The sequence below is a fragment of the Trichoplusia ni genome, chromosome 15, assembly GCF_003590095.1.
Source record: "Trichoplusia ni isolate ovarian cell line Hi5 chromosome 15, tn1, whole genome shotgun sequence".
Taxonomy (NCBI): Eukaryota; Metazoa; Arthropoda; class Insecta; order Lepidoptera; family Noctuidae; genus Trichoplusia; species Trichoplusia ni.
This window is the reverse complement of record NC_039492.1, coordinates 5,622,868-5,639,146: the sequence shown is the minus strand read 5'-3', so window position 1 is coordinate 5,639,146 and position 16,279 is coordinate 5,622,868. Positions and strand designations below refer to the sequence as shown.

The 16,279-nt window shown below is 34.7% G+C and overlaps 2 protein-coding genes and 1 long non-coding RNA gene across 7 annotated transcripts in view; 2 read left to right on the top strand and 1 right to left on the bottom strand.

Moving 5' to 3' along the window:
• The window catches only part of LOC113501062 (protein ultraspiracle homolog), a 40,726-nt gene extending 28,741 nt beyond the window's left edge, over nucleotides 1-11,985 (bottom strand). Inside the window, exons 1-2 of one of the 5 annotated variants that reach the window (XM_026882056.1) lie at nucleotides 8,902-9,123; nucleotides 1,485-1,792 (exon numbers count right to left, since the gene is read on the bottom strand). In XM_026882056.1, the coding sequence (XP_026737857.1) occupies nucleotides 1,485-1,665 (181 nt within the window). In that variant the 5' untranslated portion in view covers nucleotides 1,666-1,792; nucleotides 8,902-9,123. Of the gene's footprint in view, nucleotides 1-1,484; nucleotides 2,077-8,901; nucleotides 9,124-11,663 lie in introns of those variants that run through there. The other 4 variants (XM_026882053.1, XM_026882055.1, XM_026882057.1 and 1 more) reach the window with 4 other exon arrangements.
• On the top strand, nucleotides 2,272-6,267 carry LOC113501063. The gene is made up of 2 exons (XR_003401256.1): nucleotides 2,272-5,752; nucleotides 5,995-6,267. It is a non-coding gene; the product is annotated as an uncharacterized LOC113501063 (long non-coding RNA).
• Nucleotides 11,986-12,618: 633 nt separating the features above from the next.
• On the top strand, nucleotides 12,619-15,699 carry LOC113501060 (glucose-6-phosphate 1-dehydrogenase). The gene has a single exon (XM_026882051.1). The coding sequence runs from the start codon at nucleotides 12,854-12,856 to the stop codon at nucleotides 14,336-14,338; it is 1,485 nt and encodes a 494-aa protein (XP_026737852.1). The 5' UTR covers nucleotides 12,619-12,853; the 3' UTR covers nucleotides 14,339-15,699.
• The last annotated feature ends 580 nt before the right edge of the window (nucleotides 15,700-16,279 follow it).

Sequence of the window (16,279 nt, the reverse complement as noted above, 5' to 3'; positions counted from 1 at the left end):
AGTTTGCACAGCGTGTGTTCAACATACGTTACAGTAAATTAATTTAATAAGGTCAATTAAACGTTAAATTCAGGCATGTAGGTAAGAAGAGTCTAAATTATAATTATAAATAATACTTGTATTAAAACGAAATGTAGGCAGTCTCTATAATTGTCTTAATGACCATGATATTAGTATTATTAATGTCTTAATTAGTACCTATTTTTTATTGTAACTTATTATCTTCGGGTACAGGTATCCCATTAAGAGGAGTCTGTAAAAAACGATTTCGTCTGGTTTCTGTAAGAGAAACGGTACTTCTACTTGGGGTTCAGTTTGCCGGAGTCCTACGATTCGACTTGTCTTCTCAAGAGTCCAAGACCATGAGGACTTTCAGGGCGTTCTCGAGGAAAGAAAAGAAAAACAATTTTTCATAAGGAACCATACTGAATTGAATATACTATAGTCTTATTGTTGACAGATTTTACATAAAAAATCACAAGTGTATGAGGCCATACGTAAACATGGCAATTACACCACGCCAACACAAATTAGAAGATAAATTACAAGTGGAACTTGGTTAACTCTACAAAAAAGTGTGGATCTAGTAATTATATTCTGATCACGGTGTTTAATTCAAAAATGGTCTTAAAGATTTAGGAAGATTTATTATATCTGAATATTCTGACAAATTCATCATTAGAAGTGGATCTTATTACACAATTAGAGGAGACTTAATTGGCTCTATAAAAAGTATAAACGACTGTCTAATTACGTTCTATTCATTGTGGTTTTAAAAAAATCAGAATCAGTTGAGGTCTAATATTTTCTTGTAACAACGGGCCAATAAAAATGTATGTATATTAACGAACAAGACTTTGGTAACTGCGTAGGTAAGAAAATATGAAAACTCTGATGTTTCATCATTTACATTAAATTTAATCTTGAAGGAACTACGCAAAAACATATCTGTTAAATAGTTTTGCCTTAATGTTTTGTAACGTCATATTGCATTTGATTATGCAAGAAAAGTTTACACAGATTTCTATTCTTGTGTAAATTCTCCCTTCTCTAGATAAAGACTGACATTATCAATAAATGTTTTGCTTGATTTAAGTGCGACCTTTGTAGAATGGTTACACGAGAATAAACATATTAATAAGTAGCATGACTTGCCTAAAACTTTTCACAATATACTAATAGATATACAGTTTTTACATTAGGTCGGTTTCTATTAAAATAAGACGTGTAACTGAAACATCGATGTAAGTAGTAAAAACAACTTGTGCATGAAAAGCCTTGAGAAACCGCTAAGTTGTTTTTTTTATCCATAATTTACATATTTAGCACATAAGATTATATAACCGCGTCAAACAATATTTAGAAATTTAGCAGATCTTTTCTAGCAAAATTTTAATAATGAAGATGTTCTAAATACTACTAAAGTTGAAATTGAATCTTGGCTACAAATTGAAAATTAAAATGCCACAAAATTGTATATTTACATTGGATATCGAGCGAGCAGTCCACGGTCGGCATGTTAGACGGCGCCGCTAATGGCTGCAGTAAGGTCCCAGGCGACGTTGGCGTCATCGGCTGCTGCTGCTGGCCCGGCGGCAGGGGCCGAGCCCAGTTTATGAGCGCTGTCACCGACATCGTCGGCTTATCTTTCTTCGCCACGGACATGGCCACGCACAAGCATCCTCACATCACTAGCAACTCACTGCACTAAGTGAAGTTCAAACCAAACAGCACTAAAACACGAATTATACTGACAACGTACCGCTCGTTACGGTCACGATCAATTCACGTCCTAAAAGATCAAACCCACGAGTTATGATTATGAGTGTTACAACGCTAGGCTGTATATAATAGGTACGTGCAAATGCGATTGAGCGTGCGACGACGAAGATACGGACAAAAGCGTCAGAGCCGCGACCGGGGACAAAGCAGACGTAGTGACATTGTGATAGCGACTGTTATTGCACCCGTCGGCGTCGCGCATACGACGGTATCGCAATGCAACTCATCAACAATGCGCCACGAGCTTCGTCGCTGATGCTTAGCCAGTGACTAATGCGCACTAAAATTCAACAAGCTCGAATTTGACAAAAAATGTACCCGTCAACTTCCGCGCGGTTACCGGCGTGAAGGTCTCACCCGACGCGCTCAAGGTCCGCATACAATCATACGTGAATAAATCTGATTTTATGTTGAAAACGAGTTCCTATAATCACATTTTTTGCCTTTAAAGCTGCAAACGATTGCGAATTGAACTAGATAATCTAAAATTTTATAGTTATATGTTAGAATGGAATCATCTAAATAATTGTAGTTGTTAGCTGTCGACCTTCGTGGTCGTGGCTGCGGCGCGTTTCTGTAATTAAGTTTTACGTCACTCATAGACCGAACTCCCTGCGATAGCCTCTACCATATAAAAATTCGCTATGTCACTTAACGAAACCTAGAGTTGCTGGAACTTCGTTATTCGGTATCGGAGAGAATGATAAAACAAAATAATTGATATAATGATAGATCACTAAAATTGCTATCAGTGATAGTCATTCTGTGGGAAAGGATAATAAAAGACGTGCGATTTCCACAGTGGGTGCGCAAATACGTTACAAATGAACATTCATCATGGAGGGCGATAATTCAAAACATGACTAAATGTTTGTTTGTTTGGAGACACATGCGGCCTTGGGCCTGTGCGTATTGGGACGTCCGCTGCACGTGTTGGAGGCGCTTGTCATAGTTTGACGACAAAAAGTTTTCCGGTGCTAAACTAAACAGTGTAACGTTCACTGCTGTTCTGATCATTAACGTTTTGAATATTAACAACAAAATGACGAAATGAAAAAAGGAGAGTTCAGTAAAATAGCAAGATAACATTAGAAATATCTCCATAGATTTCCGCCTCAGAAAAATAATGGTTCTTTCATTTCGTGAGTTTACTGCTAAAGCCTTTTTTGATACTTCTGGTTCAAAACAATCTAGTTATTATCGGTTGATTTTATAAAACTGATCACAAACATTTTAGGCTCATAATAAACTAAAATGTTATTTTGAGTTATCAAACATTTGCCTTGTAAATATTTACCCCAGCACAGTGAGTCCTTATGGATCATGTTTACTAACGGCTATGACTAACCATATTACAAAAAAAAGCTCAAGTATCAACTACGTAATTTACACTATACAAGTATACATGTAGCGATAAATAAAGCTAGAGTAACGTCGCAGTTCGTAAGGGTTTGGCTCAGAAAAATAAATAAGATAATAACGAGATATTAGATTACATCTGGACCACATACTGCGAAGCTCGGTAACGAATAATCGTGATCGACATAGATGAACAAATAAACCTTGTAACACGATTCAAAGAAAGTAAACAGTCTGCCAGATAATTGAACTTAATTAGTAATCATAATTCATGCAGAATGGATACGACATAGAACTATGGAATCAATAAAGATTATGAATGATACTATCCTCAATTAAAAAACTTTGAGTGAGTTCCTACATTGATTTTATATATTTGATTGCTGTTTGCACTACACGGCAACGTCGCTTTTCAACTATCAAGGATTCAATTTCATTAAATTGAACCTGAGCTTTCTGCTCTCAGTAAAAAATGTTGTCATATTTTCCAGTCTGTACTACGACACTGATTTCGTGATTCTTTTTACATACATCTTAATCATCAAAGGCAAAATGTAAATAATAGAATTAACAAAATGTGTTTAATCTATTATGTATTAAGACGATAATAAGTAGGCTCAATAAAACCTTGTGAATCCAAAAACGAGCGTTGGATGGAACGAGGCAAACAATCAATGTACCTAAGTACATCATTAAATGCGTAGGCGTTTAATAAAATTCACTTTCGATTGGAAAGAAATCGGCCAGGCGTGAATACATCCATATCCATTTACGCTCAGTTTGGGGTGTTGGGCTAGGGAGGCTTTTATATCATACAACTACATTACCCGAACCTGTCAATCAAGCCGTATCCTTGACGACCCCGGGTCCATGTAATTGATAGCCTCTCGTGAGAAGAGAAGATTCCTTCGTAAATTAATATACCAAAGCGTATTTATACTTAGATATGCGTGTTGAACAATGAACAAATCAATACTTTAACTAGACGAAGGAAACACGCCATCGATAATACGACAAAGGCTTTAGTACGCCACAACGCCGGCTTCAGGCGCGAAATGAATGAATTCAGTCGTTTATATAGTGTGGAGATTGATGGGCCTCACAAAGGGAATCGCCTCAACAATGACGAAGCAGATACGAACACTACTGGTAATAAACATGACAAAGGAAATATTACATAATATTGTTTCCCAACTACATTTTTTTGATACTACGATTAGTAGTAATAAATACTTTTTGCTCGAATATGGCTACTTGATCAACTGATTTAAATTACTTATGTTGATTATATAGGCATATCCTGCCGTATGGTTTTCGGTAGATCTTTGGTGGAAAGTAAATCTGGGGGAAGAACCTGTTACTATATATATACAACGAAGTAAAAAAAAATGAGTTATGTATCTGAAATTGGAAGGCCACTTCTAAACCAGTGCACAAGGAATAACTGACAGAATATGGTCAATGGTGTACGATAAGATATCTGATTATAGGAACATACAAAAGTTTAATAATCTAATTTCCCACTTATGAAAGCATCCACAAACGTTTTCTTTAAGAAGCAAGTGAATAAGAACTCAAAAAAAAATGTAGGGTTTTTCATATAAAATATTCTAAAGATCCTAAAGTTCTCATAAAAAAAATCTGATGGTTATCACTTTGGAAATTTCCATATTTCATATGGAGTAATCAGTTTAATAAGCAAAATATGCGAAGAAATTTTAAGTAGCACCAGTCATGAAATGTTGTAAACCAGATTAAAAAGATGCAAAAACTCGATAAGTAAGAATTACGCAGCGCTCAGTGAGCGTAGAGCAGTTTGTCGCGTTATCAAGGAATGTTTCCACTTTCATACACTTTCTTTGGTCTGCATGACGTGCGTGCATATGTGCATGTGGAGTGTATAGAGATGGAAATCCGTCTACTACTGTCGCCCCCCCTCTGGCGAGGCGCTATCGATCTGCACCGACCTTGACTTGACGCGCGCTCGCCTGCCACAATTAACATTGACAATAGCGACGCACGCGCAACACCTTATCAAATACATACTTTCCTCTTCGTGTATTTTTATAACGTATGTTTTTACATCATTTGTTTATGAAATAAAATTCTACGCCGGATTGATGTATGCTAATACCGAAGTCATAAAAATGCAGTTTTAAGAGAAAAAGGAAGAACTCTTCAAAGCGGCTCTTAATAGAGAAATGCGGACGTCAATTGGTCATTAACTTTACGAGAGACAAGTACTATAAAAGCAAAGTCAAATGGCCGTCCTAGAACTGACCCGTAGAACGGCAGGCGAGAGGCGTGCGGGTAGCGGAGCGGGTGTACGGTGAGTCAAAGGCGCGGGGGCGGTGCGACGCGTGCATTCGCCGCGAGATATGGGTAAACGGAACGCAGAGAGAAGCGCGCCGCGGGGGCCTGCGACCTTGGCGATTCGCTGACGACTACAGGTGTTTTTTGTTCGTGCACAAGATCTGAGCGATGCTTGCTCTGCTGGCCAGTCTGCGCTGGGCGAGACGGTGGACGCGCGGCGCGGGGAGCACAACCGGAACTCCAACTACAAAACAATGCTCATTCTCAATACCGAGATGCGTTATTGTGGGACTTCGAGGTAATTAAGGTCCACCAAGGTGTAGGTGAATAATATTCTTTTAGACACGTGATTCGATTTCAAATAGGCTAATACAGTTTACCGGACATAAACAAAGCCATTTAGTTATGTTCTCAGAAGTAGTATTCCTACATTGTTTTGAATTCGTTTATGGCTTATCTTGCATCGTGGTGATGAGCACATCGTAAGAATACATATAAGTTATTAGTAACAGCATCATAATTATATTCTATCCTCTGCAGAAAGCAATTGAAGAATGGTGTAAACACAGTAATTTTCTAGAGAGGGAATTTGCAACGACTTATTGTTAAATTGTTAAAAAAAATACTTGAAGATATAAACCTCGACAATAAACAAAACATTTATTTTCCGACTTTGAACCTGTTGTGAAATAATGCCCTATGCCTCGAAGAGACAATGAAGAAGAAAGGAATGAATGATGTAGGCCAACAAAATTCTAACGAACACGTGAATAGTACGTTGTTGTCATATGGCTAAATAAAAAATAATGAGAACTGGAACGTTTATCATTTACCCAAGCGTTACATAATGACGCCAAGCGCTGTCGACACGAGACCTTGGCCGTGACCAAGCCAGAGAGTAACACTTCCCGGGCGTGACGTGACGCTCGCCACTGCCACGATTAGGTACACGCAACAATAATAAACTAAACACTCCCTAACAAGTTACACTAAATTTAAAAATATTTAATGAGCGGTTACAACGGCTATAAACGAATGCGATTAGTAATCGCCGCCAATCGATAATGGAGATTAAAAAAGACCCGAGATTGATGTAAAGCTTTGTATATAAATAGTAAACGAAATAATCAAAGTACACAATGTAGTTTTATTTGAAAATAAAAGTTTGGAAGTGCAAGCAATGCTATTTAAACCGCCGATTCATTAGAAAAGTGAAAAGCGTGCGTCGCGTCTTGAGTGTAAAAGACGAGGCAATTTATTGTTTAAAATGTGAAATGAAATTGAAAGTGGTATTCATGATTTGTCTTAAGACGGCTTTCATGGGATACTTTAAATCTGACACAACGTTACGGAAACAATCTGGAACTGCATTATCAAAAGCGTAAAACGTATTAGTATTCCAAATGAGAAATATCATGAGGACGGTTATGAATTCTAATGGAGTAGAAGGCCTTGACAATGATACAATCGTCTTGAATAACCGAGTTTAAAAAATAATTAACGTGCTTTTGACGACGGATATTCCAAATGAAATAACAAATCTCGAAATATTACTCTTATATTTGACATCGAGATGTAAATGGGTAATTATTACGACTTGGAACGTGTATCTTCGAAATAATTTTGTCATTATTTTTCATTCAGTGAACGGGTATAATCTAAATTTCGTATAAATATTTATTTATGTAGATTTTGGTAGGCACGTTTAATATTTTTATAGATCGGATTTTTTGTGCAACAAAGATATTCCAAACTTTTCCAAATTTTCATATTTCTATCCATCATTGGAAACAGGAGAGGGACTTTTTTCAACTGCACCTAGTGAAACAATTCGACACGATGAAGCTAGGTCTAAAAACAAACAAAAGACAGGTAAAGAACTACAAAATATTCGGTAGAAGATGTACGTGTATGTAGAATAAAAGATTTTTTTAAACCAGTCTCAGTCTGCGAGGTTCTGAAAAGCTGGATGAGCTTCGGTAAATGCTGAAATGCAAACATTGGTACCCAGGCTGACAATTAAAAGGGTTATTAACTAATTAACCATGGGCATATAATTTATGATGACAAACATCCACCGTTCTACTTCAGTTGCTGGCGTGTAATAATTTTACAATAATTGTTGACAGCATAATTACTGACCGTATTCATGTAATTTTTAGGTTCACGTACGTCTTCGTAATTCATTGAAATATGATGTAGGTCCATTTCCAGATAAATTACAATGGATATTGGAATTTCAAGTTATTTTATTTGGTTAATAGTTGTTGCGATTTATGTGTTATGAAATTATTGTTAACAAACGTTTGTTAACTTGATGTTCTCAAAAAGAATTTTCAGCAAATCGCTTGAGAGGCAATTTTTTACGCATCAAACTGGAATAGCAAAACCATTCAAGCAAGGCAAAAGATCGAAGTCAAATTGACTCTTCACGAGCTTACTCCCAGTAATTTATAATCCCAGGAGGATAACGACGGAAATATCTGGAATACTTCATAATACAACAAACATTAAAAGCCTTATAGGGAGTTAATTAAGCGTCGTTATGTTGGGAGGCAAAAAGATGTCACCATTAATCCTATAATGTCTGACGAATATGACGGGGTTCCGATCTCATCACATTTTCCTTTGGCACGCTTTCTGTACTAGGTTACATCATCCTGACGTCAAACTATCAAACGAGGAAAGTTCTGTGTTATCTCGATACGAAAATGAGGTACACGAATGGAAATGCATCGGCTAGACCAATAGAGCACCGAGATAAATTTATTCAAAACACTAGAGTCAATACACTTGCAACCTTGCAGTGCTCTTTACGACTCATGTCAGATAAAGACATAAGGGCATTAAAACATTACAAGTTTACATTGCGTATCAACAATGCAACAATCGTTATCCGAGAAAGGCTGCTTTTAAAATACTGATGAAATATCAGTTACTTTCTACTACTTGCTCCAAATAATTGACATATTATTTTAATGTTATCAATAAAATGATAAAAAAACATTGATAAAGATGTTATTGTCAACATTTCTTTGTACTGACATAATAATTCGTGTTTTGATAAAAAAAATTCAAAGGGAAATTATTAGGGCTTTATACTTTCTCTTTACAGACAGACATTTGGAATCCATAATATAAATCACTTTATTTGGTTATGCGACGTATTTTTAAGATTTAAATGTAGAGCTTAAACAAATTATGCTTTTAAAGCATTACTGTTTTGAGTCAAGCAATAAATATTTCATACATAATCATAGGAACACCCTCAGGTGAAATTACGGTTTTATGGCTGCATGGGATCCAAGAGCGCTTGTATATCCAAAGTTGACAGAAATCGTGAGACAACCCTAAATCCCAACACGAGTGACACATCACAAACATAAGTAGCGAGTGCGCGCGGGGCCCGTCATGACGATTATCATTAATAATTAATATCAGAATTACTGTAGTTAATTAGTCTTTAAATGCCGGTTACGGATCGTGCATCGATTTTCGTGTGTCGCGAGCGGCGCCAGTTCGCGGCCGGTGCGGACGGCGTCGCTGCTCTGACTGGCGCGCCGCGTCCCCGCTCGTACCCCGCATCGCCACCGTTTGTTTTGCTGTATTTTCGTTGTTAATCATTCTCCTTGACCTTGTGCGACGTCGAGTGGTCCACTGCACACGACTGCGCACCCCTCGCCCTGCCGCCACCCCGCGCTGCCTGTCGCGCCGCATCGCACGTGCTTTAGTCCTTCGAACCGCACCATGCAATGTGACCAGCCAGACTATACGACCTTTCCTTTCCTTGGACCTGTCTTATACTAGTCTATTAACCTATTGGACTTTTCACTATCGTATCTCACGAGACATTATCACTCGTTACATGAATAAACTTTAGTCTTTGATAGGGATATGAGTATCAAGTTACAAAGAAATACTTTTATGGGTACAGTGTTTATAAAGTAATTACTTCTATTTTATGTCTTAGCATGATTAACCTTAATTATTTTAATGACGTATGTTGGTCTAAAGTGATTTTCAGGTTTAATTTAAAGCAATTCTTACGTTTGTTTATTTTCTCGTTCACTAGCGAAATCAATTTGACTTCTATATGATAGGCAACTAGAAATGCTTGGATTTCCTTGCCTAAATTGAAATCTATTCATAACAAACAACCAGATGGTCATCGAGGTGTTCCTTTATTAAAAATGAAAACCCCACGGACAAATTTCTCAGAACTTCATGATTGATTTTTCTCTTTGAATAGTCAGCGTGATTTAATTAAGTGGTTTACCGGATAACTCCTTTCGACAAGCAGGATTGTTGTTATATAGCAATCATATTTCATAATCATTAGAAATAACAACGAAGTCTTGTGTATTTCCACCACTTTTTTGTTTAGTTATCTGCACCGTTCTGTATTTGCATATGAATTTTAAATTTTTAGGAAAGTAAATTTAGTTTTTCCGTCTGCATGAACACGCAAAATGCACACTATTATATCTTTTTAATACTTTCGCGTTCCTTTAAAAGTGGATCAAGGATTCTTTATCATTCTTGGCAACATCTTATTGATGAATCACATTTTTAATAAGTGATAGTACGACAGGGTAACGCATTTGGTCCAGTTAAGTCCAGTATGACTCCAGATATTTTTAATGATTTTTCGTGTCCATAATTAGGTAGATTTCTATAAGGTGACGCACTTGGTCCAATACGCTTCTTATTTTTTTTAGATATTACACCAGTCCTTAATCAGGGATTCGATATTTCCATTACCCAATATGTTTAATGAACGGAACAATGCCGCGTATGCGACTTGCACTTGTTTTTTAGTAAAGAATTTATTTTACATTAGCAGGTGTTGGATAAAAATTACAGCCAAAGGTTATGAGATTACTATAAACAAAACTATGAGACTCTTTAAACACTCAAGTGGATAATATAAGGACCAAAACAGAGTATGCAACGCCATCTAGTTGAAACTGATAGAACTATTTTTAAAGCGCCATCTATGACATTTAGCAGGCAGTGTATTTAGTAAGAATGATACTGAGATTTATTTTTGTGCTAAAAAAAATCATATTGAGCCCATAAACTCAGTTATTTAGCACACAATTTTAATTACTTATAATTTTATCAGCATTTCTTCTACATAGAGTTAGTTGGTAACAGAGCTTAACAGATTTTTTTATTTGTAGTATTTTTTACAGTTAGTCAAGTTATAAAACTGTAGACTATTATTGTATGTATACTTATAAAAATAATTGTTTATGAACTGGTTTCATATCACAAAAATAAAACATCATCATTTATTAATCAGTACTTTTTCTAATGAATATATTAATATATAGTTATTAATATAATATCATTACCTACTTCTACACTTCTTATAACCAAGAAGTATAGTAACAAAGTATAAGTAATAAAAATATAACTAACATTTACAAATTTCCAAAAATAAAATTATTATTATTATTTAAAATTATACTTTATTAATAAGATTGGTTGATTGTGGTATATTTTAAAACCCCTACTACTATACTATTTAACTAAAAAACTTTTGGAAATCTTACCTACTTAAAGTTATCCTTAGATTCATTCATTTGTGTAATACAGAGTCCAAATTGAATCTGAATGTTTATCAATCATGTTTCAGGTCATTTTAGTTAAAAACTTTTTTGTAATCATTTTGTTAACTTGCTACAAATTAATTTCTAACCTTTCTAGTTACAAGCTAGCTCCCTTTTTTATAGTAAGTAATTATGACAATCCAACAGTTTTCAGAAAATTAAATTCAATGAAAATATTTTGCTTCAGTATGAAGCTATACTATTTTGAGATAACCTATCCATTTCATTCAGTCTAAATCAACTGTCAGCATTACAATGAGAGTGATAAAATAATTTTATCACTTTGTTATGACTGTTCTAAAACTCGAAAAATTTAATAGTGATAAATAGGTCTGTTTTTAGAATCGTACAATAACCCCTTCTTACTATCTCCATATATCTTGTATTCTAGCTTTGTATAGCATAATACAATAGTCGATATAACTTCGGGTATAGGTTACAATACGAACGTACTAGTAATCCCTATAGGAACTATTGTTTATCTGGGGAAACAACGAGTGCAGTATCGTAGATACCACAAATTCCCTTACGAATAAAACGCGAAATACATAACGTACGTTTACAAAGGAGTCCAGACCATGCAGTATCACTTACCTGAGTCTCTCGAGGGCTCCATCATTTGGCTCTATTTATCTTTCGTCAACGATACACCACTTTCATAGAACAGTTCAGTGGCTAACGATGAACCTGTCAGTAACAAGGTCGTTGAACTAAATATACCTATAAGAAGATGAAATTATACACCCCCTTGCTGCACACTGAAGTCTTTGGGAATATTATGAAACACACTCGTAATATTACTTAATTATAATCAATAATAGCATTACAAAGGATGATATATATAAAGAATTCACCAATAACCCAATTTCAATTAATTCTTAGTGACATAAAACAACGCGTCACGTCACAGTCGAATTTCGTTCGGAAGCTTAAAACATTGTACGAGAAGTCATCAGATTCTAAACAGAAAACTCGATAGAAAAGTAAATAGCTACAAACGTAAAGAAAATATTGCCTTTTTCGTACAAATTGAAATAATATTTCATGCCGTCAGCAGCTAAAGTTATGTTTATTTTGTGATGCATTAAATTAGGTAATATTTTTGCTAGAAACTAATAGTAAGGCAGTAATAAATTTTATATTCATTCTGCAAGCAGTCAAACGTAGTTTTAATAGGATTAATAAGTGCAGTCAAAATTTTATATTAATGAAAATTGATCTCAAATACTGATAGTGCAGTAAATTAAAAAATACTCGACAGAGAATTAAAACGTGTGCTAAGGTGATACATAAATAAAGAAAGATTATGTAGAAGTTGAGAACGACAGTACGTTAAAGTTATTTATCAGTAATAATCCGATGTAAATTTTTTGTTCAATATTGAATATGACCTAGGATGTAGCGGAACGCGCTTTTTTTATTTTTCAATGTCAAGTTAATGTCATATAATAAGGTCAGTTCTCCTTGTCAAACAAAGTTTTGGAAGGAGTCTTTGTGATGCTATTGGTTTATAATTATCAATCATAGTAAGAACCAATCACGTATAAGAACACCTTATTGACCTTGCACTCGTGTAAGTTTGAAATTGAAATAAGTTTTGTATAAATACTCTGCTGACAATTTTGCAAGTTTACTTAGTTTCCCGGCGTAAATGTTTAGTGTAATTAATTAATACATTGTGATTTAATTTATCAGTTTGACGACATACATCTGAAGTGCTCTTATACGTAAACGTTAACTTTGTGCTGCTTTACATATAAAATACGACAGCGAAATTGAATAAAATGGAAAACAAAAATGACTTTCAATACCCGCACACCTTCATACTTCTGGGCGCTTCAGGTGACTTAGCAAGAAAAAAGATTTATCCAACTATTTGGTACTTATATCGAGACAATCTTTTACCTAAGCACACCAAGTTTATTGGTTATGCCCGCACGAAGCAAACGCTTTCCGAAGTTAAAGAGAAGTGCAAAAAATACTTGAAGGTACGACCTGGAGATGAAGAGAAGTTGGACGAGTTTTGGGCAGCTAATGAGTATTTCGCTGGATCTTATGACAAGAGAATTGATTATGAAATGCTCAACCAGTTAATTAACAAATTTGAGAAGGGTCCAGTTGCTAACAGAATTTTTTATTTGGCAGTTCCACCTACTGTGTTCCAAGATGTAACAGTCAATATTAGAAATGCATGTGTTTCTATTAAAGGTTTTACAAGAGTTATCATTGAGAAACCATTTGGTAGTGATGATGTTAGCTCCGATGCCTTGAGCAATCACCTTGCAGGCCTATTTAAAGAAGAACAAATTTACAGAATTGATCACTACCTTGGCAAGGAAATGGTTCAAAACTTGATGACTATCAGATTTGCCAATCAAATATTTAAGCCCTCATGGAACAGAGAAAACATTGCATCTGTATTAATTTCATTCAAGGAACCCTTTGGCACAGAAGGCCGTGGTGGTTACTTTGATGATTTTGGCATAATTCGAGATGTCATGCAAAACCATCTTCTTCAAATTTTGTCCCTTGTTGCTATGGAAAAACCTGTTACCTTAAACCCAAATGATATTAGAGATGAAAAGGTAAAGGTTCTTCGCCACATTAATCCTATTGAACTAAGTGATATTCTAGTAGGACAATATGTTGGAAACCCTGAGGGGAAAGGTGATGAAAAATTGGGCTACCTAGAAGATCCAACTGTTCCTAAAGATTCTGTCACCCCAACATATGCCCTTGCTGCTCTTAACATTAATAATGCCAGGTGGCAAGGTGTGCCCTTTATACTTCGCTGTGGGAAAGCTCTAAATGAGAGGAAAGCAGAAGTAAGAATTCAATACAAAGATGTCCCTGGTGACATCTTTGATGGGCATGCAAAGAGGAATGAACTGGTCATTAGAGTACAGCCAGGTGAAGCATTATATTTGAAGCTGATGAGTAAATCACCTGGAATGAAGTTTGACTTGGTTGAAACTGAGCTGGATCTTACATATAGTATGCGCTATGGGGAAGCTGATGTTCCTGATGCCTATGAGAGACTTATTTTAGATGTGTTTACGGGTACACAGATGCATTTCGTACGTAATGATGAATTGAAAGAGGCTTGGCGTATTTTCACTCCAGTTCTTAAGGAACTTGAAGGAAAACACATAAAACCTGTTCCCTATGTGTATGGATCTCGAGGGCCTCCTCAAGCCGATGATAAACTTGCAGAGTATAACTTTAAGTACTCTGGCTCATACAAATGGAAAAAACCCACTCTTTCTTAAGTTAGTTGTAAGAGCTTGGGGCTGGCTGTTAAACATGCTGGTGGTGGTTTGCTTCTCTTCTTGGAGATAATAATAATTTTATTATTATAGGATATGTTATACAACTTATACTGCTTGTTCCAATTCAATAATTTAAGTTACATTCCAATTTTGATCACAATTAGCTAGAATTGTTGTTAATTTATATTTTTCATACATTTTTTATATTTTCTATACTTTTATGTTACAATTTGTATAAAAAGCAATTATAATATAAATGACAAATATAAATATTCTATAGCATGTAAGGTTTTGCAAGTTAACATGATAAGTTAAGGGACCATTTTAACTGTTTGACAATGGTTGTGCATGTGCCTTATATACTTTTATAAATTTTCAGAACTTTTTAAGCTGTGATACTGATGTAATTCATGTAGCATGAACAAAATAAATTTATCTTTGCCAACATTCCACTTAAGATTTGATTAATTATTAATCATGATATTCTAAATACATTTCCGTGGTGATTTTGATAAAAATATTAACCTGCATTTAATGGACCGTTTTTGACAAAACATATTTTTATTAAAAAGTATTTCATTTTATGTTATTGTGATTGATGTACTATTTTTGAAATAATACATTTTAGCTTAGCAATGTAAATTTACTTATTGCATTTTTTTTCATGACTCAGCTTTTTGCATTGTTACATTTTAGTTGTAAATCTTGTTTTGTTACAATTTTTTTTGCTTATAAAATAAAGGAGTAAAAATGGGAGTTTTGTTCTCTGTATCAGAAGGCTTCTATAGCATTTAGTTTTTATGCTTGATAGAAAAAAATAATCATGTCATGATTATACTTTTTTTTTGCTCATCATGTATGACAATGCCTTGAGTCACTGATTAATGACCTTATGTGAATCTTATTCACTGATATGATGCAGCAACCCATAACAAATAAATATAAGGTGTTATCAACTTCATTGTACCATGATTAGTGTAATTGATTTGAAGTAGTTGATAATGTATCAATTACCTTGCATTTTTTTTTTCAGTTTAAAAATAACAATCATTTCTGTTATTCCCTTATATTTAACAGTTGTTAATTTACTAATTTTATTGTGTTCACTGTTTTTTATTTTATTTTAGAATAAGAAGCATTGATTCCTATTTACTTTTGCGCATAATAATTTATTTTGAGGTACTAAGTGCCAATGTAATGCATAATAAACTATAACCTTTTGTAAAGGTGATTACCCTTTGAATCATTTATAGATCTATATACTTATGTATTTTATATACTCATATATTCTTTAGAGACTTGTACATTTACACATCATCGGTAAACTGTTATTGAATCAGAAATAAAGATTATGGTGCTAATATGTGTACTTAATTTCATAATATGCCGTAAGTGATGACTTTTAAAAATAACATCGAGAACCTTGAGTGACGTAGTCATCAATAATCATATCTTCAATCTATTGGGTCATTGTATTAGGTACTTACGTTAAATCTGCGTCATAAGCGATGGTGTGGGTATTTTAGGTAATTTTCAGGTTAAAAGCGACATCTGTAATGATAATTGTAAAGTCGACTACCCAAAACCAGCCGTACCTTTCTTTGTTTTTATATGGTAGGATAGATGGCAGGATGGATAAAAAAAAATCCTAAAATTATTTTACTGCAGTGTCAGCAGTGTGCATGAAATAATCGTTCAGACAACAATAATGTAGACATTCATTTAAGAGCTGAAAGGCTTATTGTGTCTCATTAATGAAAGAAAATGCCTGCATGCTTTAATTACAAAAACTCAAGTTTAATTCAATACTGGTCCATCAAATGGTAATTTATTTTTTATTATCACATAACGGCTACTTTCTCTATTTTGTTTACAGATTTTCTTTGTTTTGTATTTTCTGGTAATGGTAACACTGTTCCAAGGGTTTTCTATTTCTAATAT